Source organism: Microcaecilia unicolor, chromosome 9, assembly GCF_901765095.1.
Source record: "Microcaecilia unicolor chromosome 9, aMicUni1.1, whole genome shotgun sequence".
Lineage (NCBI taxonomy): Eukaryota > Metazoa > Chordata > Amphibia > Gymnophiona > Siphonopidae > Microcaecilia > Microcaecilia unicolor.
Genome location: NC_044039.1, coordinates 163704520 through 163724902, shown reverse-complemented (window position 1 = coordinate 163724902; position 20383 = coordinate 163704520). Strand labels below are relative to the sequence as shown.

At 43.2% G+C, this 20383-nt stretch overlaps 1 protein-coding gene across 1 annotated transcript in view; it reads left to right on the top strand.

Annotated features, from left to right (window-relative positions):
* The first annotated feature begins 8233 nt into the window (after positions 1-8233).
* MAP4K5 (mitogen-activated protein kinase kinase kinase kinase 5) overlaps positions 8234-20383 on the top strand; it is a 354391-nt gene continuing 342241 nt past the window's right edge. Inside the window, exon 1 of the mRNA XM_030214063.1 lies at positions 8234-8878. Coding sequence (XP_030069923.1) covers positions 8771-8878 — 108 coding nt within the window. The 5' untranslated portion in view covers positions 8234-8770. The remainder of the gene's footprint in view (positions 8879-20383) is intronic.

The following is a 20383-nucleotide window of genomic DNA, read 5'->3' as shown; positions in this document are numbered from 1 at the left end:
GGTGCCTACTATAGGTGTTGGTATTGGCATCTACTTTAAGCCTTTTGCATCAATAGAAATCAAACAAAATAAAACATGGAAAAGAAAATAAGATGATACCTTTTTTTATTGGACATAACTTAATACATTTCTTGATTAGCTTTCGAAGGTTGCCCTTCTTCGTCAGATCAGAAATAAGCAAATGTGCTAGCTGACAGTGTATATAAGTGAAAACATTCAAGCATTACTATGACAGTCTGACAGGGTGGGAGGATGGGGGTGGGTAGGAGGTATGCATGGGGACATCAAAGCATATCATTGATATTCTAACAGGATGGGTGTGGATAGGTGAGGGGTGGGGTGATCAACAGAGACATACAGCTTTATGGTTTATAATGGGCTAGGAACCCCAGATCCTTAAGTCCTTTCTGTTGGGTGTTAAAATATTCAATCATTCTGACTTCAAAGGTCTTATGTTCTTGTATGGTTTTAAAGTTACCTTTCAGTATTCTCGCTGTGAAATCACTGGTACAGTGTCCTGGTTCTGTGAAGTGCTGTCCCACCGGGGTGGGGGCCCTACTGGCTGTATTGTTCATGTGATGTCTATGTAAATTGAATCTTGTCTTAAGCATCTGGCCTGTTTCTCCAATATAGCATCCTTCGTTACATTTTTTACACTGAATGATATATACCACATTGGAAGATGAGCAAGTGAAAGATCCCTTTATGTTGAATATCTTTCCTTTGTGGATAACTGTGGGGTCCTGTGAAATATTTTGGCATAGTTTGCAACTGGATAAATTACAGGGACGTGTGCCCTTCTGTTCCTTTTCAGTCTGTGATGGAAGTTTACTTCTGATTAGCTTGTGTTTTAAGTTGGGTGGCTGTCGGAAGGCCAGTACTGGTGGGGATGGGAATATCTCTTTCAGTAATTCATCCTCCTGGAGTATAGGTTGTAGATCTCTATGATTTTCCTCAGTTTTACCACACTCCTCTACTTAAGCCTTTTGTACAAAGAAAAGAAGGCATCCACATTTATGTACAGAATACTATACTACCACAAATGGCAGAGAACATATATACATCTAAGCATGACCACTTACACAAGCCCTAAAGCTGATGTATGTGGCCATGCCTAGATATGTGCATACATGTGCACCACTGTTGCCTGTAAGCTGAGAGGGAGTCATTCGACTGCATTACTGCGGGGGGGGGGGGGGGGGGGGGGGTAATGCTTCAATATTGTGTTTTCAATCCCTAGGGACAAGCAGGTTCCAAGGAGGTTAGACTGAGACAGGAGACGGCATGAGCCTATCTAGCCCATTATGTGGGCTGAAGCCAGTAGGCAGAGCTTGCTGCCATTGTAGTTCACCCAAAACAATAGCAAATGCTATTGAAAGACTAAAGCTGTTCCAGTTGGATAGGCAGTGCCTTAAATATGGAGGATAAAAGTTTTGGGGGTTTTTTTCTACTAATTTGACAGCTTTTTTTATTTGAAAGCTTCCCATATCTGATATGTATCATTAAATAAAATTGAATGTCACTAAAACAGCTTAAAAATTATTTGTAGCTGGTAGAAACAGTAGTAATAAAACTTTGTATTTTGTGCTTATTTTTCTACACTGTTCTATAGAATACAGCAAATTTAAGTGAGGATATCCTGTTTTCTGACAGGTTCATCTTAGCTGTTGTTGCAATCTGCCTTGGGAAGCCTGGAGGCATATTTTCAAAGCACTTAGGGGTCCTTTTACTAAGCTCGACAAAAGTGGCCTATGGTAGTGTGGGTGTGTGTTTTTGGCCAGTTTTTACTGTGTCTGGGAAAATGAGCTTTCTTTCAATGGGCCAGGAAAAAGGCCTCTGGTAAAATTGAAACCGGTGCTCGCCTATTTATGGCCTGAGCCCTTAACGCCACCCATTGATCTAGCGATAAGGGCTCACGTGCTTCACATGCGGTGACTGGTCAGCATGTACCAACTGCTGATTAATGCCGAAAATACTGTGTATGGTAGGAAATAAAAAAAAATAATTTGTCTCGGTGGTATGAGTGTGTGCCAAACCTGAAATTACTGCCAGGGGGTGCACTAGCCTGGTGGTAGCCTCATTTTGGCACTGCATGTGCGTAGAGCCTACCATGCCTTTGCAAAAGAGCCCCAAAGACTTACTTTGTAAGTCTAAGTGCTTTGAAAATGAGCCCCAACTGGTGTTATGAAGATGGAATATATTGTAATTAAATGGAAGTAAAATTAAACTCTCCTTTCATTGGGGAACTTGGAATCATATCTTCACCTCCTCTGTTTTGTAGAAGTTTACACTTTAGATGCACAAATGGATTATTCTGTTTTGAACATGTTTCAGGGACAAGTAAATAAATATTTTTTTCATGCAGATCTCTCATTTGTTTAAAAATAACTAAGGACTTCTTTTACAAAGCCACGCTAGTGATTCCCATGCGGCAAATGAGAGGAAGCCCATAGGAATTGAATGGGCGAGAGAGAATCGGTAGCATGGCTTTGTACAAGAGGCCCTAAATGGGCTATAAGCCCCTAATGCAGCCCATTGGTTTTCTAAACTAACCACCTAAATGTATTTAGATTTGGGTAATGTTATATTTAATTTTCGGTAATGATGTATTACTTTTGAGGCATGTCTTGCTCTAGTAATAGTGCCTATTAGGGAAAGTATGTCTGTCTGCCTGCCTTATTCATTCATCTGCATACGATTGTTTGTGCATGTGTAAACAAATCTATGCATTAAGAAGTGCTGGGAGGAAGTAGTGTAGGGTTGCAGCAGAATATTGGCACTGTGGGGATTCCAAACCCTGCACCATGAGAACATAAGCCTTGCAATGCTGAGACAGACCAAAGGTCCATCAAGCCCACTATCCTGTTTCCAACATTGGTCAATCCAGGTCACAAGTACTGGCAATATACCACTACTACTACTATTTAACATTTCTAGAGCGCTACTAGGGTTACGCAACGCTGTACAATTTAACATAGGACAGTCCCTGCTCAAAGAGCTTACAATCTAAAGGACAAATGTACAGTCAGTCAAGTAGGGGCAGTCTAGATTTCCTGAAAGGTAAAAAGGTTAGGTGCCGAAGGCAACATTGAAGAGGTGGGCTTTGAGCAAGGATTTGAAGATGGGTAGGAAGGGGGCTTGGCGTAGGGGGGCTCAGGAAGTTTATTCCAAGCAAAGGGTGAGGCGAGGCAGAATGGGTGGAGCCTGGAGTTGGCGGTGGTGGAGAAGGGTACTAAGAGGAGGGATTTGTCCTGTGAGCGGAGGTTTCGGGTGGGGACGTAAGGGGAGATGAGGGTAGAGAGGTAATGAGGGGCTGCAGACTGAGTGCATTTGTAGGTAAGGAGAAGCTTGAATTGTATGCGGTATCTGATCGGAAGCCAGTGAAGTGACTTGAGGAGAGGGGTGATATGAGTATATCGGTTCAGGCGGAATATAAGACGTGCAGCAGAGTTCTGAACGGATTGAAGGGGGGATAGATGGTTAAGTGGGAGGCCAGTGAGGAGTAGGTTGCAGTAGTCAAGGCGACAGGTAATGAAAGCGTGGATGAGAGTTCAGGTGGTGTGCTTAGAGAGGATAGGGCGAATTTTGCTGATGTTAAAGAGGAAGAAGCGACAGGTCTTGGCTGTGTGCTGGATACGCGCAGAGGAGAGGGAGGAGTCGAAGATGACTCCAAGGTTGCGGGCAGATGAGACGGGGAGGATGAGGGTGTTATCAACTGAGATCGAGAGCGGAGGAAAAGGAGAAGTGGGTTTTGGTGGAAAGACGATAAGCTCGGCCATGTTCAGTTTCAGGTGGTGGTTGGACATCCATGCAGCAATGTCGGATAAGCAGGCCGATACCTTGGCCTGGGTCTCCGCGGTGATGTCTGGTGTGGAGAGATACAGCTGGGTGTCATCAGCATAAAGATGATACTGGAAACCATGAGATGAGATCAGTGAGCCCAGGGAAGAGGTGTAGAATGAAAAAAGAAGGGGTCCAAGGACAGATCCCTGGGGAACTCCAACAGAGAGCGGGATGGGGGTGGAGGAAGATCCATGAGAGTGTACTCTGAAGGTGCGGTGGGAGAGATAGGAGGAGAACCAGGAGAGAAGGCAGTGCCATCACCACAGAGAAGAATGGAGAAATTATGCTGCTGCTGAAGGGGAAGTAGCAAGCACCATGCTATGGGAAGAAATTCGGTAACTTATGTGATAGGGACTCCTAACCCCATCATAGCTGAAATGGAGAACGTGCCACAACTACGTGCAAAGAATTAGGGAAGTCAGGTCACAGGGATCCCAAATGCCATAGGTGAATGAGAGGCAGTGTCATGGTCAAGCAATCAACACTGAAGGGGAGCACAGAGGGAGGGAGTGTAAGAAAAGAGGGGAATGTAGGGCATACAGGAATCCTTTTACTAAGCTGTGGGAAAAGGGGGCCTGGCTAGTGTCAGCGCGTGTTTTTGACGTGCGCCGAGGCCCCCTTTTACTGCAGTGGGTAAAAGGATGTCTTTTTCTGAGGACAAGAAATGGCCATGCGTTAACTGAACCACTTGCCGTGTGGCCATTTTGGGGTGGATCACTGCCAGATTAGCATGGGAGCCCTTACTGCCACCTCAATGGGTGGCGGTAAGGGCTCCCATGCTAATCTGGCAGTAATCGGGAAGCGCCACTGGGTAAGAACTGGCGCTACAAAAATGAAACTATTTTTTTAGCACTGGAAATGGCGTGCACAGGGGGTGGGTGCGGTAGTTCCAGAATAGCAAGCGGTAAGCCCGCCGGGCTTAGCGATGCTTAGTAAAAGGGCCCACAAGAAGGTATGTAATTGCCATTATTGAATATATGTGTTAAGACCACACATATATATCCCTAACTTTAGGCATGAGAACTTATCCTAGCTCAATTGCAGGCAGGGGCATAGCCAGACACCCAATTTTGGGTGGGTCTGGGCCCAAGATGGGTGGGCAGAACTCCACCCTGTCCCACAAGTGATTTGGTCTCTCCCTCTCTCGCCTGCATGCCATATGGTCTCTCAAACATCCCCCTCCTCCCATACCTTTTAAATAGCAGATTTTCACTGGCAGCAGGCAGCAACTAATACACACTGCTTATGTTGGCCCCACAGCCTTCCCTCTGATGCAACTTCCTGTTTCTGCATAGGCGGGAATACATTAGAGGGAAGGCTGGTATGCAGGAAGGACAGTTGTTGGGAATTTTCAGCTGGTGGGGCTTGGGGATCCCTGCCAGACACTTCATAGGTGTGCTGCTACTGGGTGGACCTGGGCCCACCCTTGGCTGCGCCACTGATTGCAGGCATCAATGCTCATGCATAAATGCAGCAGTTGTGCACATAACTGATATTATTCTAAAAGCTTAGTGCATAAGAGCTTGGCATCCCCTAACCCCGCCCATGTCCACATCCCTCTCGCAGTTACGCCCAATAGAATTATAGAATAGCACTTAAGTGCAGTTACTTGTGTAAATGTAAATTTCCTTCTAATGCCTAATTTAACAATTAATTCATGTGCATAGATGTCAGTATTTTATAACCTACATGTGCAATTTTGTGTGCAAAGGGGGAAAATGTGTGCACAAGATTACAGAATTAGGGGATGCTGTCTCACCCTACAACACCATAATTAACTATCCACCATCCAAAGAATCCCCCAGACAACCTCTGACTCTACTGAACATCTGTCATACCCTATCATTCATCCCCACAGACATATACCTACACTGTCTTCAGAGATGCACATCTACATACCATACTACTCACAGAAATATAAAATCAACATACACTACCAGTCCCTAAATAAATGCTGTATACTTTCCCTTACTCAGTGATATGGCCTGTCACCCCTATCTATGATTGTGAATGGCTGAAGGGGAAATGTGTCATTGTGTTATGCTGCAGTGTGCACTTTTCAACTTGTTTATGTTGGATTTTTGTTTGTTTTTGTTAGTTACAGGAGTTAATGCAGACACAATCAAAGTTTGTTCCTGAGGTAACAGAGGTTGAAGTGACTTGTCCAAGGTCACAAGTAACATCATCAGTATTTGAACCCTGGCTTCCCTTGTTTTCAGTTTGCATCTTTAATCACTAAAGGGGGGGGGGGGGGGTCTTTAAAAAAGGCACGGTAACGTTTTTAGTGCGTGCTAAACACTAGAGATGCCCATAGCATATTGGTGCTATAGTTATGAGAAGTTATAAAGAAATTGTGAAAAGAAATATAAATAAGAACGTTTTTTGTAGAAAAATAAAAAATCACGGGTTGATCAATGACGATTCAAGCAACACCATAAAAAACTATTGAGGCTTAGTTCCTGGATGGTGGAAGTACTTGAAACTCTGAAGATCCCCGTTTGATAGTAGTTGATTATGAATTAGCTCATTTTAGGAATAACTTGTGAAATTGTGAAAGGAAAGAGTGTTTGGGATAATTTGTATACATAGGAATATATGGGCATCTCTAGCATTTAGTGAATGATAAAAATGCTAGCATGCCTTAGTAAAAGGATTCCTAGGCTAAGTAATAGAGGTTGAAGTGACTTGTTCAAGGTCACAATTAACATCAATAGGATTTGAACCCTGGCTTCACTAGTTTTCAGTCTGCATCTTTAATCATTAGGCTATTCCTCCAGTTATCTTTGGGTGATCATACAAGGTGGGATATACAGTTAAAGATAAGGGGCAGATTCTTACCTACCCTGCTTCTCAATCTGCTCTTATGTGTCTTCACCTTTGGTTGTATTATGTCTGATTGTCTTGCCCATGTCTTATTTGAATTTGTAATTCTTTTCTGTTTTTAGCTTGTAAACCACTTAGTTCGGTGTCTCAGTCAAAGTGGTATAGTAAATGGAAATAAAGAATATGTCTGTATAGCAGCCGGTGCTATACTAATGAGTTCCCTATCTGTGAATTTTCTGCATTATGCAGATAGCACCACTGAAAATTCTTACAGATGGCTCTGGTACTATCCAGATAGTGATGGGACACTCTGCCTATTGATAGCCAGGGCTGAACTAAGGATATGGGACACCTTAGGTGAACCTTCAGCCATGCTGCCCCTTCCCTCCCAGGTCATCTTCCTTTCTCCTCTGTACCCCCCACCAATGGCCAGCACGCCCCTTCCCTTCTACCCACTCCTCCTCTTGCCAACTTCTCATCTCCCCTTCTGTATCCCCACCCCGTGTCCAGCATCTCCCCCTTCTTACTGTCAGACTGCTGTTGCCCCCCACCTCCTCCCAGGTCTGCCCAAAGATCAAGAAGCATCAGCGCTGCATGGGCCCTCTAAGTAAACACCTGAGTTGAAGCCTGCTTTGTCCTACTCCCCTCCAACATTAAGTCTGCTTCAGAAGGGGTCTGGACAAACCAGTGCTTCAGGGGGTTTGTGATTACAGGACCTGCATGGAAAAATTATGTACTTACCTGATAATTTTCTTTCCTTTAATCATACCAGATCAGCCCAGACCAATGGGCATATTCTATATACCACATGGTACTTTAAGCCTATTCTATAAAATTTAGGCGTATTTTTTTTTCCGGGCAGATTTTTCATGCACCATATATAGAATCTAGCCCATTGCACCTTATGAATTCCGGAAGTACACTGCAAGTATTAGAAAGAGTGGGTGGTAAACATAAGAGAGTGTGATCATAGCTAATAATCCAACATGCCTCTGGTATACCAGTGAGGTTCATTCCTCACTCATACCAGATGTCATGGGATTAAGCATAGCTGCGCCCTTAGGGAGAAAGATTCTATTTTATTTAAGAAAACATGAGTCCACACCTCACCAACAAAAGCTTCAAATGAATTGTAAAGCTACCCTATATGATAAAATGCATTATGAAATAGTCTATTGACTGTAGTGACTGAGCTAATAACTAGTGCAATGGCTTAGGAAAACATGTGGTTTCCTTTCCTAACCCCTAAATAGGAAAAAAAAAAAAGATCCATACGTGAATATCTTAACCCTAGCATCCGAGTAAAAATTATGATTCCATTCCAACGTAGGAACAAGTAATTGAAGAGGCAGGGCACCAATGAAAAATGCACAGGACACAATGCCAGGGAGAGCAACTGGCTGGGCATGTAGACCTAGCGAAGAGAGAGGCCGGGCCAGCGCGTGCTCAGGCCGCGACCGGGCCCTCGGGCGCAGTGCGGTCCTTCTTCCGGAGGGAGGCGCTCGCGTTCCGTGCCAAGTCAGACCAGTCTCGGGGCAGTGCGGGGAGTAGTGATGAAGTCGGTGACGTTCCCGGGACGGGGAGCGCTTGGAACGTTGTTGTTGCTGCTGCTTTGAATCGGTCTGAGAGTTCTAGAAGCGCGCGCCCGCCCTCGGCATCCCTCTCCACACCCCCAGCCGTCCCGGTTCAACCGGCAGTAAAAAGGACGGGCGGGGTGCGGGCGAGCGCCAGGTAAAGGTGCGGTTAACCGGGGCGTACGTTTGTGCGTGACGGGGGGGAGAGCCGGCGGGGCCCCTGGTTTCTGCCGCTCAATCAAAGGCGCCGGGAACCGAGAGAGGGGGGGGTGAGCCGGGGCTCTGTTGTCGGCGGCAGGAAGTGACGTCCCCCCTGTGGGGAGCGGGGCCAGAAGGGAAAGAAAGCACTTTGGTTGGGTTTCGTTTCACCTGTCCTGACTCTGAGCCAGTGAGAACTTAGAAGCGGTGCGACGGGCGGTGGTAATAAAGGCTCTCGCTTTCTCGCCCCTCCCCCCTCGTGATCAGGAATGGAGCAAGGGCCTGGCTCACAGCTTTAGCCCCCCTCCCCACCGCTGGCAGCCGGAGCGATCATGGAGTCTCACCCTCGGCCGAGCGCCGAAATCCAGAGACGGAATCCGCAACAGGACTTCGAGTTAATCCAGAGGGTTGGCAGCGGCACCTATGGAGACGTGTATAAGGTGAGTAAACACCGCAAGAGCCAACTTGCCTGTTGCTCGGCTGGGCAAACTTTTGCGGGGGGGCCCTCGGGTCAACGATATCCGCAGGAAAAGGGAAAGCTCCCAACTTTCTCTCACTGCGCTTCCTGAGCTGGTATGTTAATTATCCTTCTTGTAAGGGAAAAATATTTTCCGCTTTGGTTAAGAGCAGTGGCCGGTTTTGTTTTTGCTGGAAAATGTGCCGAGTTGAGGTTTTCTCCTTTAGTTAAAAATAGCTGAAATTACACAGCAGCAAAATCAAAGTAACAGTAGAAAGTTGGTGTCACTTTGCCTTGCTTACACATTGTAAACCCTTCTAATGTCGATGGCCGAGTTTTCAAGTCTCGTAGCTTATCGTGAAAGTGGTATATAGTGTTTTATTAGTAATAAATTATGGTGTGATGAATTAACATTCTTAACGCATAACCTTCCATAGTGTAAATGAATGCTGTTTATGCAAATGTAAAACTCCTAGAACTCTCTTTTCTTAAATCAGCCATCATTCAGATATAAACACCGTTTCAGATGCTGTTATAAATGCTGTGGTTACAACACCTTCGCTTCCCAGCACCTGAAATACCAGATTCCCAAGGGTGGTGTCAACGTTTACGTATACAAGGCAAAGCCACGAAGTATTGCTTTGGGAAGTAATGGTTTAACCCAGCAGTATTAACCTAACCAGCAACCTCACCCTTAGCGTTGGTGTAATAAAGGGAAAGGGGATATGCCTTTCTGTGGTTACAATGAAAGCTGTTTATATATTATATATACAGGTACGTATTTTGAACTTAGGGCAATGGCGGTTAGGTGATTTGCCCAGAGTCACAAGGAACTGCAATGGGAATCAAACCCAGTTTCCTTGGTTTTCAGGCCATTTCACTAACAATTAGGCAATAAGGAAAGTGATAGATGTGGACTGGTATACTACTACTACTACTATTTAACATTTCTAGAGCGCTACAAAGTGTACGCATAGTAATATACTCTATTATAAATATATATGTATACTCAATTATAAATATGTGAAGTAAGAGAAACCCTCAGATAAATATTTCACCAAGGTATGGCTCCATATTTCACCAAGGTATGGCTCCATATTTCAATCAGCATAATACAAGGTGGAAGATACTGTTACCCAAATTGGGTGCACAGTTTATAGAATAGTGCCAGTTGCATGCCTAACTTTGTTAAATTAGGCACCAATTGGCCTTAAGTACCAATAATAGATTTTAAATAGCATTAATTAGTGTCAGTACCAGTTTCTAGTTACACACATAGCTGAACTTGCACGCTATACCATTTAGGCACCAGAGTGCTGATGCGTAAAAGACTTGCTTTTAGATCCCCGGTAAAAGTTGATGAATTTGAAATAGTGAGCGATGCTCAAAGGAAATCTCATGCAAATGAGCTGCTTGTAATTACAGCAAGCAAGCAACTTGGTAGGGAAAGAGCCAGTGCATGTATAGAACAGCCACCTGCTAAGCAGCGCATGGGTAGGACAGTCACCCTCTAAATGCCGGTGTTATGTACATGCCCAGAACAGTGTTCCACTGCTACACATGGCTTTCATAACATGCATATAAGCAATAACCCACCTGGGGTGTGAAAGTTCCTTTTTGTGGGGATCCACACCAATTTTCACACCCTGAAGGGTTTATTGTTTATATATGTGCATATATGAAAGCCATGTGAAGCTTTTTTTCAAAACTGGGTGCTGTTGGTGCCTCCACAACAGGCTTTTTGGTTCCAAGATAACTTCTTCACAGTGTTATGTGTGGGACACACACACACGTACAAATACTATTAACAGCAGACTACTTCGCTGAGAAGCCACCATCATGCTATGACAGTTCCTGACATCCCATAAAAACTTGCTCATTAAAGGGATACGCTCCTTTCTGTGCATTGCTCGGAATGCCGATTTTAATATTAATCAGCTCGTCGTAATACATTTGCATATGATTCTTGTCTGGTACCATGAGCAGCAGGACTCCTTTCTGCATTACTCGCAAAATAACATGCACATTAAATTGGATTGAACTGGTCAAAATTGGACATTACTACTAGCATGGTATGTTTTGTGCATCAGGACCTAGGTTTATAGAAGAGCGCCTAAGTACAAAGGGGGCATGCACCTGGGTGGGTTGGGGCATTTCTTACAGTTGCATGCATTAGTTATAGTATTCTATAACTTACGCATGCAATTGCCAACTTGAGGCATGACCATTTACATCAACTTTTGGTATGGCTAAGTGCTTGTGCCTATAGTTAGGTACGTGCATGCTGACTTACACTTTATTCTATAATGGCAATTTCACATGCAGTTGCCATTATAGAGTTGGTGTTTAGTGCCCATATTTTTTGCACTTCATTATTGGTACTCTTTCTTGAATCTACCCCTTTGTGTCATTTAAGAGTCCATCTAAAACAACACTCAGGTATTTAGGTATCCTTTTACAACACTGTTGTAAAAATTGTGGTTAAATGTGATGGAAGAGTGGGTGGCCAATTTTAGGCTGAAAATAGACAAGGAAAAAGGTTTATAATTTTTAGCCGTAAATTTAACATGGTTGATGAGAAAAATCTGAGTATAGATATTAATTTTCCTTTAGAGTCCTCTCTTAAAATACTGGGGATGATTTTTAATAAATGTTTTACATTTGAAGAGTAGACACAGGCATTAGCAGTCAAAGGTTTTAGAGTGTTATGGAAATTATGTTGCATCAGGTCCAACTTTAAGCCTGAGGTGTTTAGAATGATTGCGCAAACACTGGTGCTGGCTCATATCAACTATTGTAATATTGTTTATATGGGCTGTAAAGATACAGTTTTACAGAAACTTCAAATTTTATTAAATACTACAGCCTGTTTTATTTTTAGGTACCAAAGTTTGATAGCGCCACACCACTGTTGCCTGTTAAGTTATGCTCATTGGTTTTCCTAATTGTTCATGGTGCTGCTCCAGACTACATGACACATGTCTTATTCATCTATCATTTAGAAAAGCATGCCCAAAGGCCAGGGGCTTCTTAACTCTCCATTACCCAAATCCAATGAAGCTGGTATACAAGAGATTTTTTTTCAAATTTTTGCATATCAAGCAGCTAGTAATTGTCTAGTAATTGGAATGCATTGCCTGTGGAGATTAGAGCCCAAGGTAATTATGCTGTATTTCATAAATTATTGAAGACCTTTCTGTTTAGAAAATATTTGGGTCACTAATGTATGACTGGGTTCTGCAGTAGGTTTTGCCTGTTACTTTTTATTTGTAATGCTCCTGGGAATTGCCCAGCTCTTTTCATTGTAAATGAACTTTGGAGGTATGTGTGGGATATAAATGTCATGTAATAATAAATTGGCATTAGGTTGCCCTTACATGGGTCATTCCTGAGCACTAAGGTAACTTTAACTGTGGCTGCAGAAACCCGGTTTTCTATTTAATTAATGCCCATGTGCTAATTTTGCCATTAGCATGCAGCCATTTTTAAAAATTACTGTGTGAGTGCTTACTGCTGCTACTTATTTTGTAGGCGGTAAGGGCTCCTACTTTATCTATACACTAACCAGTTAGGTCGTGGCAATATAGATGCACTGTCTAGTGCAGGAATGCCCACTCTCTGCCTTTACATGTCTCCTAAGAAAATTAAACAAACCCTGTTTTATCTTAGTCTTCCAAAGCACTGAATTGCCTGAAAAAATAACCCCCCCCCCCAAAAAAAAAAAAAAATTTTTTTTTTGAAAGGATCATTTCCTAGGACAGTTATGAGCTGCTTATCCCTCTTTTAATTTGAAGAGCTGAGAACACTGTTTCCAGCATACCAAGGATGCAGCCAATGGTATCTGAGCATCAGATCAGGTACCTTGCCTATGAAAGTGCTTAGTACTTTATATTTAGGTTGATCCTGCTTTAGTTTTTAATTTCTTTAGGAACAGTGCCAGAGCTGTCACTTTCATCATCTTCCAGTTGCACAGAATCTTTGCTAAAGTACAGTTTGGTCTAAATGTGGCAAGAGTTCCTAAGTTTGAAAATTTGAGTTCTTAAATTTAGTATTCCTGCAACAGATGTATAGGTTATATTTGCTGGTAAAATGAAAGCCTCCACTCCCTGGAGCAGATGATTGTGTATGTTAATGAGCTGCACTGTAACCTTTGGCAGGAAAGAGGAGAGTACCTGTAGCGCAGGGTTTCTTAATCTACTCCTCAGGGAACCCCAAACCAGTCTGGTTTTCAAGTTATCCACAATGACTACACATGAGATATTTGCATCCACTGCCTCCTTTGTATGCAAATATATTTCATGCTTATTCATTGTAGTTATCTTGAAAAACAGACTGGCTTGGGGTTCCTCGAGGACTGAGTTGAGAAACCCTGCTTTAGAGGGTCTCATAAGGGCATTTTGTTCAGAGGATTGCGGTTCCAATATTTGTATTTATTTTGTGTGTATGTGCTAAAATTTTATATGTATTGAAAACTTCAAATATTATTCCGAGGACAATTCGCTTACAAGGAAATAGAGAAATTGGCAAAAAAGGAAAAAGGCATTACCAGCCATTACATAAAAGAAAAAAAACTTAGGGGTCCTTTTACTAAGCTGCCATAAAAAAGTGGCCTGTGGACATGTGAGATTGGCACGCACTGGTCCATTTTTTACTGCGGCTGAGAAAAACTGCCTTTTTTAATGGGGGCAGTAAATGACCATGCAGTAAAATTAAAAGTAGCACATGGCTATTTACTCCCTGAACCCTTACTGACACTCATTGACCTTGCGGTAAGGGCTCATGCACTACTCATGCAGAAATCAGGCGGCACACACCAATGTGGTGTTAGAAAATAGAAAATTATTTTCTACCACAGGAAACAGTGTGCACCAACTTTGGAATTCCCGCAGGGTACCTGCGCTACCCTGGCGGTAGAGCCGATTTGGCGTATGCTACCCACTTGTTAGCCCTACTGCTGCTTAGTAAAAGGGCCCCTTAAATTCTAATGCAGGATGCTATATTGGAGAAACAGACCAGATGCTTAAGACAAGATTCAATTTACATAGACATCACATGAACAATACTGGTGCCAGTAGGGCTCCCACCCCTGTTGGTCAGCATTTTACAGGACCAGGACACTGTACCAGTGACTTCACAGTGAGAATCCTGAAAGGTAACTTTAAAACCATACAAGAACGTAAGAACTTTGAAGTCAAAATCTATATATATAAAAGGCACTTTGAAGCCTCAAGCCGGAAACTTGAGGTGCCCGAGATACCCGGTTTGGCCTGCAGGCTCCAGTCACTGTAGCTCCGCCCTCGTGTCAAAACGCGATGATGTTGAGGGCGGGGCGGCCCTCGCGTCAAAACGCGATGACGTTGAGGGCGGGGCGGCCCTCGCAACCACGTCACTGAGGGACGAAGAGGAGAGGTGTGCAACTCGGAAAGGAGGCACGGAGGGGGTGTCTGCAACTCGGGAGGGAGGGAGGGAGGGAGGACGGGGGGGGGGGGGGATTACCCTGCTAGCGCCCGTTTCATTTTTGCCAGAAATGGGCATTTCTTACTAGTGATTGAATATTTTAACACCCAACAGAAAGGACTTAACAAGGATCTGGGGTTCCTAGCCCATTATAAACCATAAAGCTGTATTTCTCTGTTGATCACCCTCCCCTCACCTATCCACACCCATCCTGTTAGAATATCAATGATATGCTTTGATGTCCCCATGCATACCTCCAACCCACCCCCATCCTCCCACCCTGTCAGACTGTCATAGTAATGCTTGAATGTTTTCACTTATATACACTGTCAGCTAGCACATTTGCTTATTTCCGATCTGACGAAGAAGGGCAACCTTCGAAAGCTAATCAAGAAATGTATTAAGTTATGTCCAATAAAAAAGGTATCATCTTATTTTCTTTTCTATGTTTTATTTTGTTTGTTTTCTATTGATAACCTTAAGAGTGGACTAACACGGCTACCACACTCCTCTCTTTATAAGAAGAAAAATTTGCCGTGATCTGGCATTTAGAGTGATTACTTATGAATTAGTCTCCAGGTCTATAGTTGTGTTCCAACTCACTGTTTTCTGGGTGACCTGAGTTATCCGAGCCCTGTGTGATAAACTCTTCCTATGGACATATAAATTGAGAGAGAATCTTTAGCACATAGGCCCCTTAATATTCTGTGCTGAGACTTGGTCTATATGAGCTCAGAGCAGGGACACTTCAGTGATATGACTCTAGTGCTGTATAAATTGTGTTTAGTAGGAAAGAGGACAGCTGTTTATTACCAAGAAATGTCTTTCCAGATTTGTTTATATTCTGACTTTACATTTGTTTTCCTATTTGAGATGAACTAAAAGAAGTATGAAAATATATTTCCTCATTTCAGCATCAGCTCACTGCATATCTGGTTTTAACAGTTTTCTCCCAAAACTGTGACTATTTTAAAAATACAGAAATTTGATTAGGTACCATGACCAAAGCTTCTGTTTTGCTTTGATTAGAAAATAGCCAGAAATGAGTGTTTAGCTGATTTTTGGTATTCTTCACGGGGCCTCCTCAAATGACCCCACTCTGTATCTTGCAATCATATGGTGGCTGCTTTTTTTTTTCTAGGTGGTGAACCATTGTTCTTGGGCCCCACTTATTTTAGGAGTTAAGACTTGGAATCCAGTTGTTATGGTTACACTTACATTTGATATGCCAGGGCATAGGGTTAATTGCCCTGTGTGGTGTTCAGTTTATAAAATGAGAACTTCAGCACATCTGGACTTCTAGATTTAGTGCTATCTGACCCTTTGCCTTTTGTTTTGACTTGCTGAGAAAATCTTTGCAATATTTCCTTCCTGTCTTCCTTGTAGACTAGATTTCTGTTAAATACTGAGGATTTTCAGGTGAACAGTTCTCAGGATTTTGGCTAGGTGCTACATACCACCTTTACCAAATTAATATGTCTATATAATGTGCTCAGGCCTATATAAAATGTCTTTCTATGCTGGGGACTGCAGTAGTTTATTGCTGTAGCTGCACAAGCAGGGGTGGGCAACCTCGGTCCTTGAGGGCCACAACCCAGTCGGGTTTTCTGGATTTTCCCAATAAATATGCATGAGAAATATTTGCATGCACTACCTCTATTGTATGCAAATAGATCTCATGCATTTTCATTTGGGAAATCCTGAAAACCCGAATGGTTTGAGGACCGATGTTGCCCACCCCTGTCATAGAGGGTATTCTGATTGTCAAGAGGTTTGGCAACAGGTTCCTAAGTTGTCACTGTGGATGATAACGGTATGAGTGGTTCTGCATGATATCCATGGCGTATATACTTATGCTACAGTGGATTTCTGTTTACCAGTGTGTACCTGCTTTGAACCGTAATAATGTAGGTTCCTAGAGCTGATGCACCACTCGCTGGCAGGTAAATGTAGACGACAAATCCCGTTTGTAGCTGCCCCTGCCAGTACAACCATCTGATAGTGTGAGTCTGCAGGATAACAAACAAGTGCCCAGTACTTCAGTTGTCCAAGTGCTGTTACAACACTGTTCAGTTTCCCTTTCATGTATGAAAGCTTTAATCGGTATACTCCCAGCTTCCTTACAAAATCTTGCTACAATTCTCAATTCTGTCAAACATATCCTTGATGCTTTTCCATATACTGTCTCCAGTACACTCTTACAACAATACAAACTTCAGACAAACTCACATATCCTCCAATTACTATGAGGATTTTCCACAGCTTGCACAAATGCATTCAGCATTATCCAGTGAAGCCTCCACAGGCAGTTAAGTTAAGTTGTAACGCCTCTGCATTTGCTAACTTAGTACTCACTGAAGTCAGATGTGGTCTGTTTTTCCTTCCTGGACTAACCACATATACAGTTTGCATTGAAGTCGGTGGCTCAAGCATATGTTTAACTGATATGCTGTCTGTTGATTCTGGGACCAATGTATTAAGCTGTGATCATGTATTTACTCTTGGTAAATCAGGTTTACTGTATGTAAAAGTGTTCTTATCAGAAATTATCTTCATTTATTTTTACTATCACAGACTTTCATCAGAATGTGTTATCATGTGCTGCTTGCATGCAAAGCAGTACATTCCTGTGGCAAGCCATAGTGATCATCCCCCATGTCGTCCGAGCAATGCCATGCTAAGGTGTCTAGTGATGCTTCGGGACCACAAAGACCTATAATGTGGTTCCTTTCTCTCCTCCCAACATTTTCTTGTCAAACTTCCTTGGTGGTCTATACAGGAAGGGTAGAGTCTTTAAGCTGCCTCTACTCTTCATTTGGCACCTAAAATGTATGTTATAGGCTCATAAGCCACACACTTCTGCAAAATGGCAAAAACCCCTTGCACTTGCTGCCTCCTCCCTCTGGAACACCTCACAATTTATTCCATGAGTGTAGAGGTTTTGTGGGGCAAGAGGGATTTATTTCCATGCATTTATTTACAGACCTTGCTAGCATGAGATCTAAGCATAGTACTATTTATTTATTTTGTAGATTTTGCTCACACTTTCTTCCGTACTAGCTCAAGGTGAGTTACATTCAGGTACACTGGGTATTTCTCTGTCCCAGGAGGGCTCACAATCTAAGTTTGTACCTGAGGCAATGGAGGGTTAAGTGACTTGCCCAAGATCACAAGGAGCAGCAGTGGGATTTGAACCGGCCACCTTGGGATTGCAAGACCGGTGTTCTAACCACTAGGCTACTCCACTCCAAATAAAAGCAAATTAACACAATGCTATTAGAAAGCAATGCCCTCCCCCACCCCCCAGTCCTTCTCTCAACTCTTGCCAAACTCTCAATGAAATGCTAGATGAATTCTTATCCTCTCGCTGACCTTACTACCTCTGACATCACTGTTGCACCTGACAGCCAAAGCATATTCCAGGCGCATTAAAAGCTGATAATCTGAAAGTGCATTTTTAGCCATGGCCCACTCAGGCCTGTTCAAATATCTGGCCTTTATAGTTTTCCTAAAGGAAAGATAGCGGCAGTGCATCCTTCCTCTCAATTCCATGGGTAGTGAATTTCTTGACTAAGGGCCAAATATGAGAATGCAGTCTTTTCATTAAAAGCCTGGAGCCAGGATCTCCATTTGTGCCTATATCACTATTGCAATCTTTCAAAATGATACCAGGTCACCTGTGGACCTCCTTTGCCCCATACTTGGGAGGCAATGGGAGCAAGCACCACTTTGAAAGATGGTGCCAGCAAGGCAATTGCCTATTTCCTCCAGACTGCCATTGATGGGGAAAACTGAAAGGAAAGTCTGCAGGGACAAAGGAGACTCGCTATATATTTTGCAGAGAGGTGGGATTGGAAGGGTTTAGGTAGGACTGTTTGGTGGGGTGCAGTTATTCAAATTAATATTTGTTCTGGGTGGAGCAGTAGTCTGGGGATTCTACTTTTTCACCATGAACCATCAGTTTTGGCAGGGAATTAGAGAACATGTCATAGGACTGTATAGCCCTTGTCAAGTGGCAGTCTTGAAATGGGGAAGGGAAGCTATTGCATGTTGCCACTCTTAAAAGAACAAAAAAAAAATATTTTTTTCAAAAACCTGCATGGAGCAGAGTAATGCTTTTCTAGAAATATGTGAAACATCTAGCAATTATTATCTGATATATCTTAAATCACATTCTTTCAGTGTGGCATAAATCAAGTTACCTTTAAGCAGGTGTCTAGAAAGTATCATAGTTGTACTTGAAGCTCTATGTAGAGGTGGAATGTTATGTTTCGTTTAGCTAGTTTCCCCATCTTGCAGCAACAAATGATCCTCTTAACTTTCCAGCTAATATCTCAATGTACATATTGATAGAGCAAACTCTAACCTTATCAAAATAATCTACACAGCTTGCAAAACTATTTCCCTTGGCAAGAATTGAACACACAACTGTTCCACTGCAAAATTACCAGTGTCATCTCTTTCAAGCAAGTTTTGTTAAACTTTGAGATAGCCAGTAGTGCACCTACTGTCAAGCTTTTGATCCTGAAAGGAATCCCCTCTTAAGGGGACCCCTCTTAAGTAACAGCCCCAGCCTTTGTCAAAGCTTCAGCTAATGGTAGGAAAAGAAGCCTGGAGTCTGGCATGTGTTTTTCTATTTGAGTGGTTGACTGATAAAGAGCACATCTTGATTGTGTGCACAGTACCTTCTGTCATATTGGTTGCTGGAGTTCATAAGGTTTGAATAAATTACCCCAAGTCCCAGCTAAGCCGATCACAACACTTAGAATGCATAGGAGCTCTGCTAGACACAACTCGGGCACAAGCCTTTCAATTTAGTAGTAGAACTCCAAAAGAGTCAGTAGACATAAGCATGGAGCATGTAGAGGATGTTAGGCCATGTAGCCTCAGTGCTAATTGTCACACCTTTTGCATTTTTCAAGATGAGACGAGCTTAATGCAGCTGACATCTCTGTGGTCTTTGTAGAAGTATGTAGGAATAAGTAATCTTCACTGAAGGATATTTGTGTGTCATAACAGATGTTGGGCTTAAGAATTTAACAATGCAGAGTCACTTAACCCTCCATGGCCTCAGGTACAAACTTAGATCGTGACCCCTCCTGGGACAGAGAAATATCCAGTGTACCTGAATGTAACTCACCTTGAGCTACTACCGAAAATGGTGTGAGCAAAATCTAAATAAATAAATAGAGTCTGCACCCTGACCTAATGACTAAGAAGCTGCTGCTACAGGAGGAGCAAGACAAAATACGTCTAATGCTGGCATAGTATTGGATTTCATTGAACAGTAGTTCTCAGCCCTGTTTTGACACATCCAGGCAGTTGAGTTTTCAGGATATTCACAATGAATTTGCATGAGGGAGATTTGCAGGTATGCAATAAAAAAAACATCCAGAAATACACAAGGAACGGGAAATAGTCTTCACAAATAAACTTTCTACCAGTGATTTAAGTCTCCTTGTTTGTTTCTGGGTTGCTTGATCTATTTCCCACTCCTTGCGTATTTCTGTTGTTTCGTTGTGGGATCTCAGCTTCCTTGCCACTTGCAGCAGATAAATCCAGGAACTAGTGGGTTAAGTCCGCCTACCAGCAGGTGGAGATAGAAGTAAACAAACTAAAGACAGTGATACCAGATGGCCAGCTCCTTCCTCAGTTAGTATGTCTCTATCTCAGCAGGTGGTGAACGGCTCTTTCTCCAGTTTCTGGGTCCAAGGCCTCTGAGGGTGCTCCTGGGCTGGTGGCCAGTTTGAGCCGGAGTTGGCGGACTGGTGGTGTCCCCTTTGGCAGCATACGTAGTTGCTGGGTCCCTGCTGCACCTCAAATTCCCTCTGAACAGACTTTTGCTGTTCCTTTCCTTCCCTGTTTTTCTGCCTCCTCGGGAAACGGCGTTTGGCAGCGGGCCTTTGCAGCGCAGGGTACTCTGATTTTGTGGGACTCAACGGGAGCGGTGCCCTCCCCCCCCCGAGAGCGGGCTTTCCCGCCCGGAGCCTGGCGATTCTAGCGCCATTTTGCGATCGGTTGCGGAGCTGGC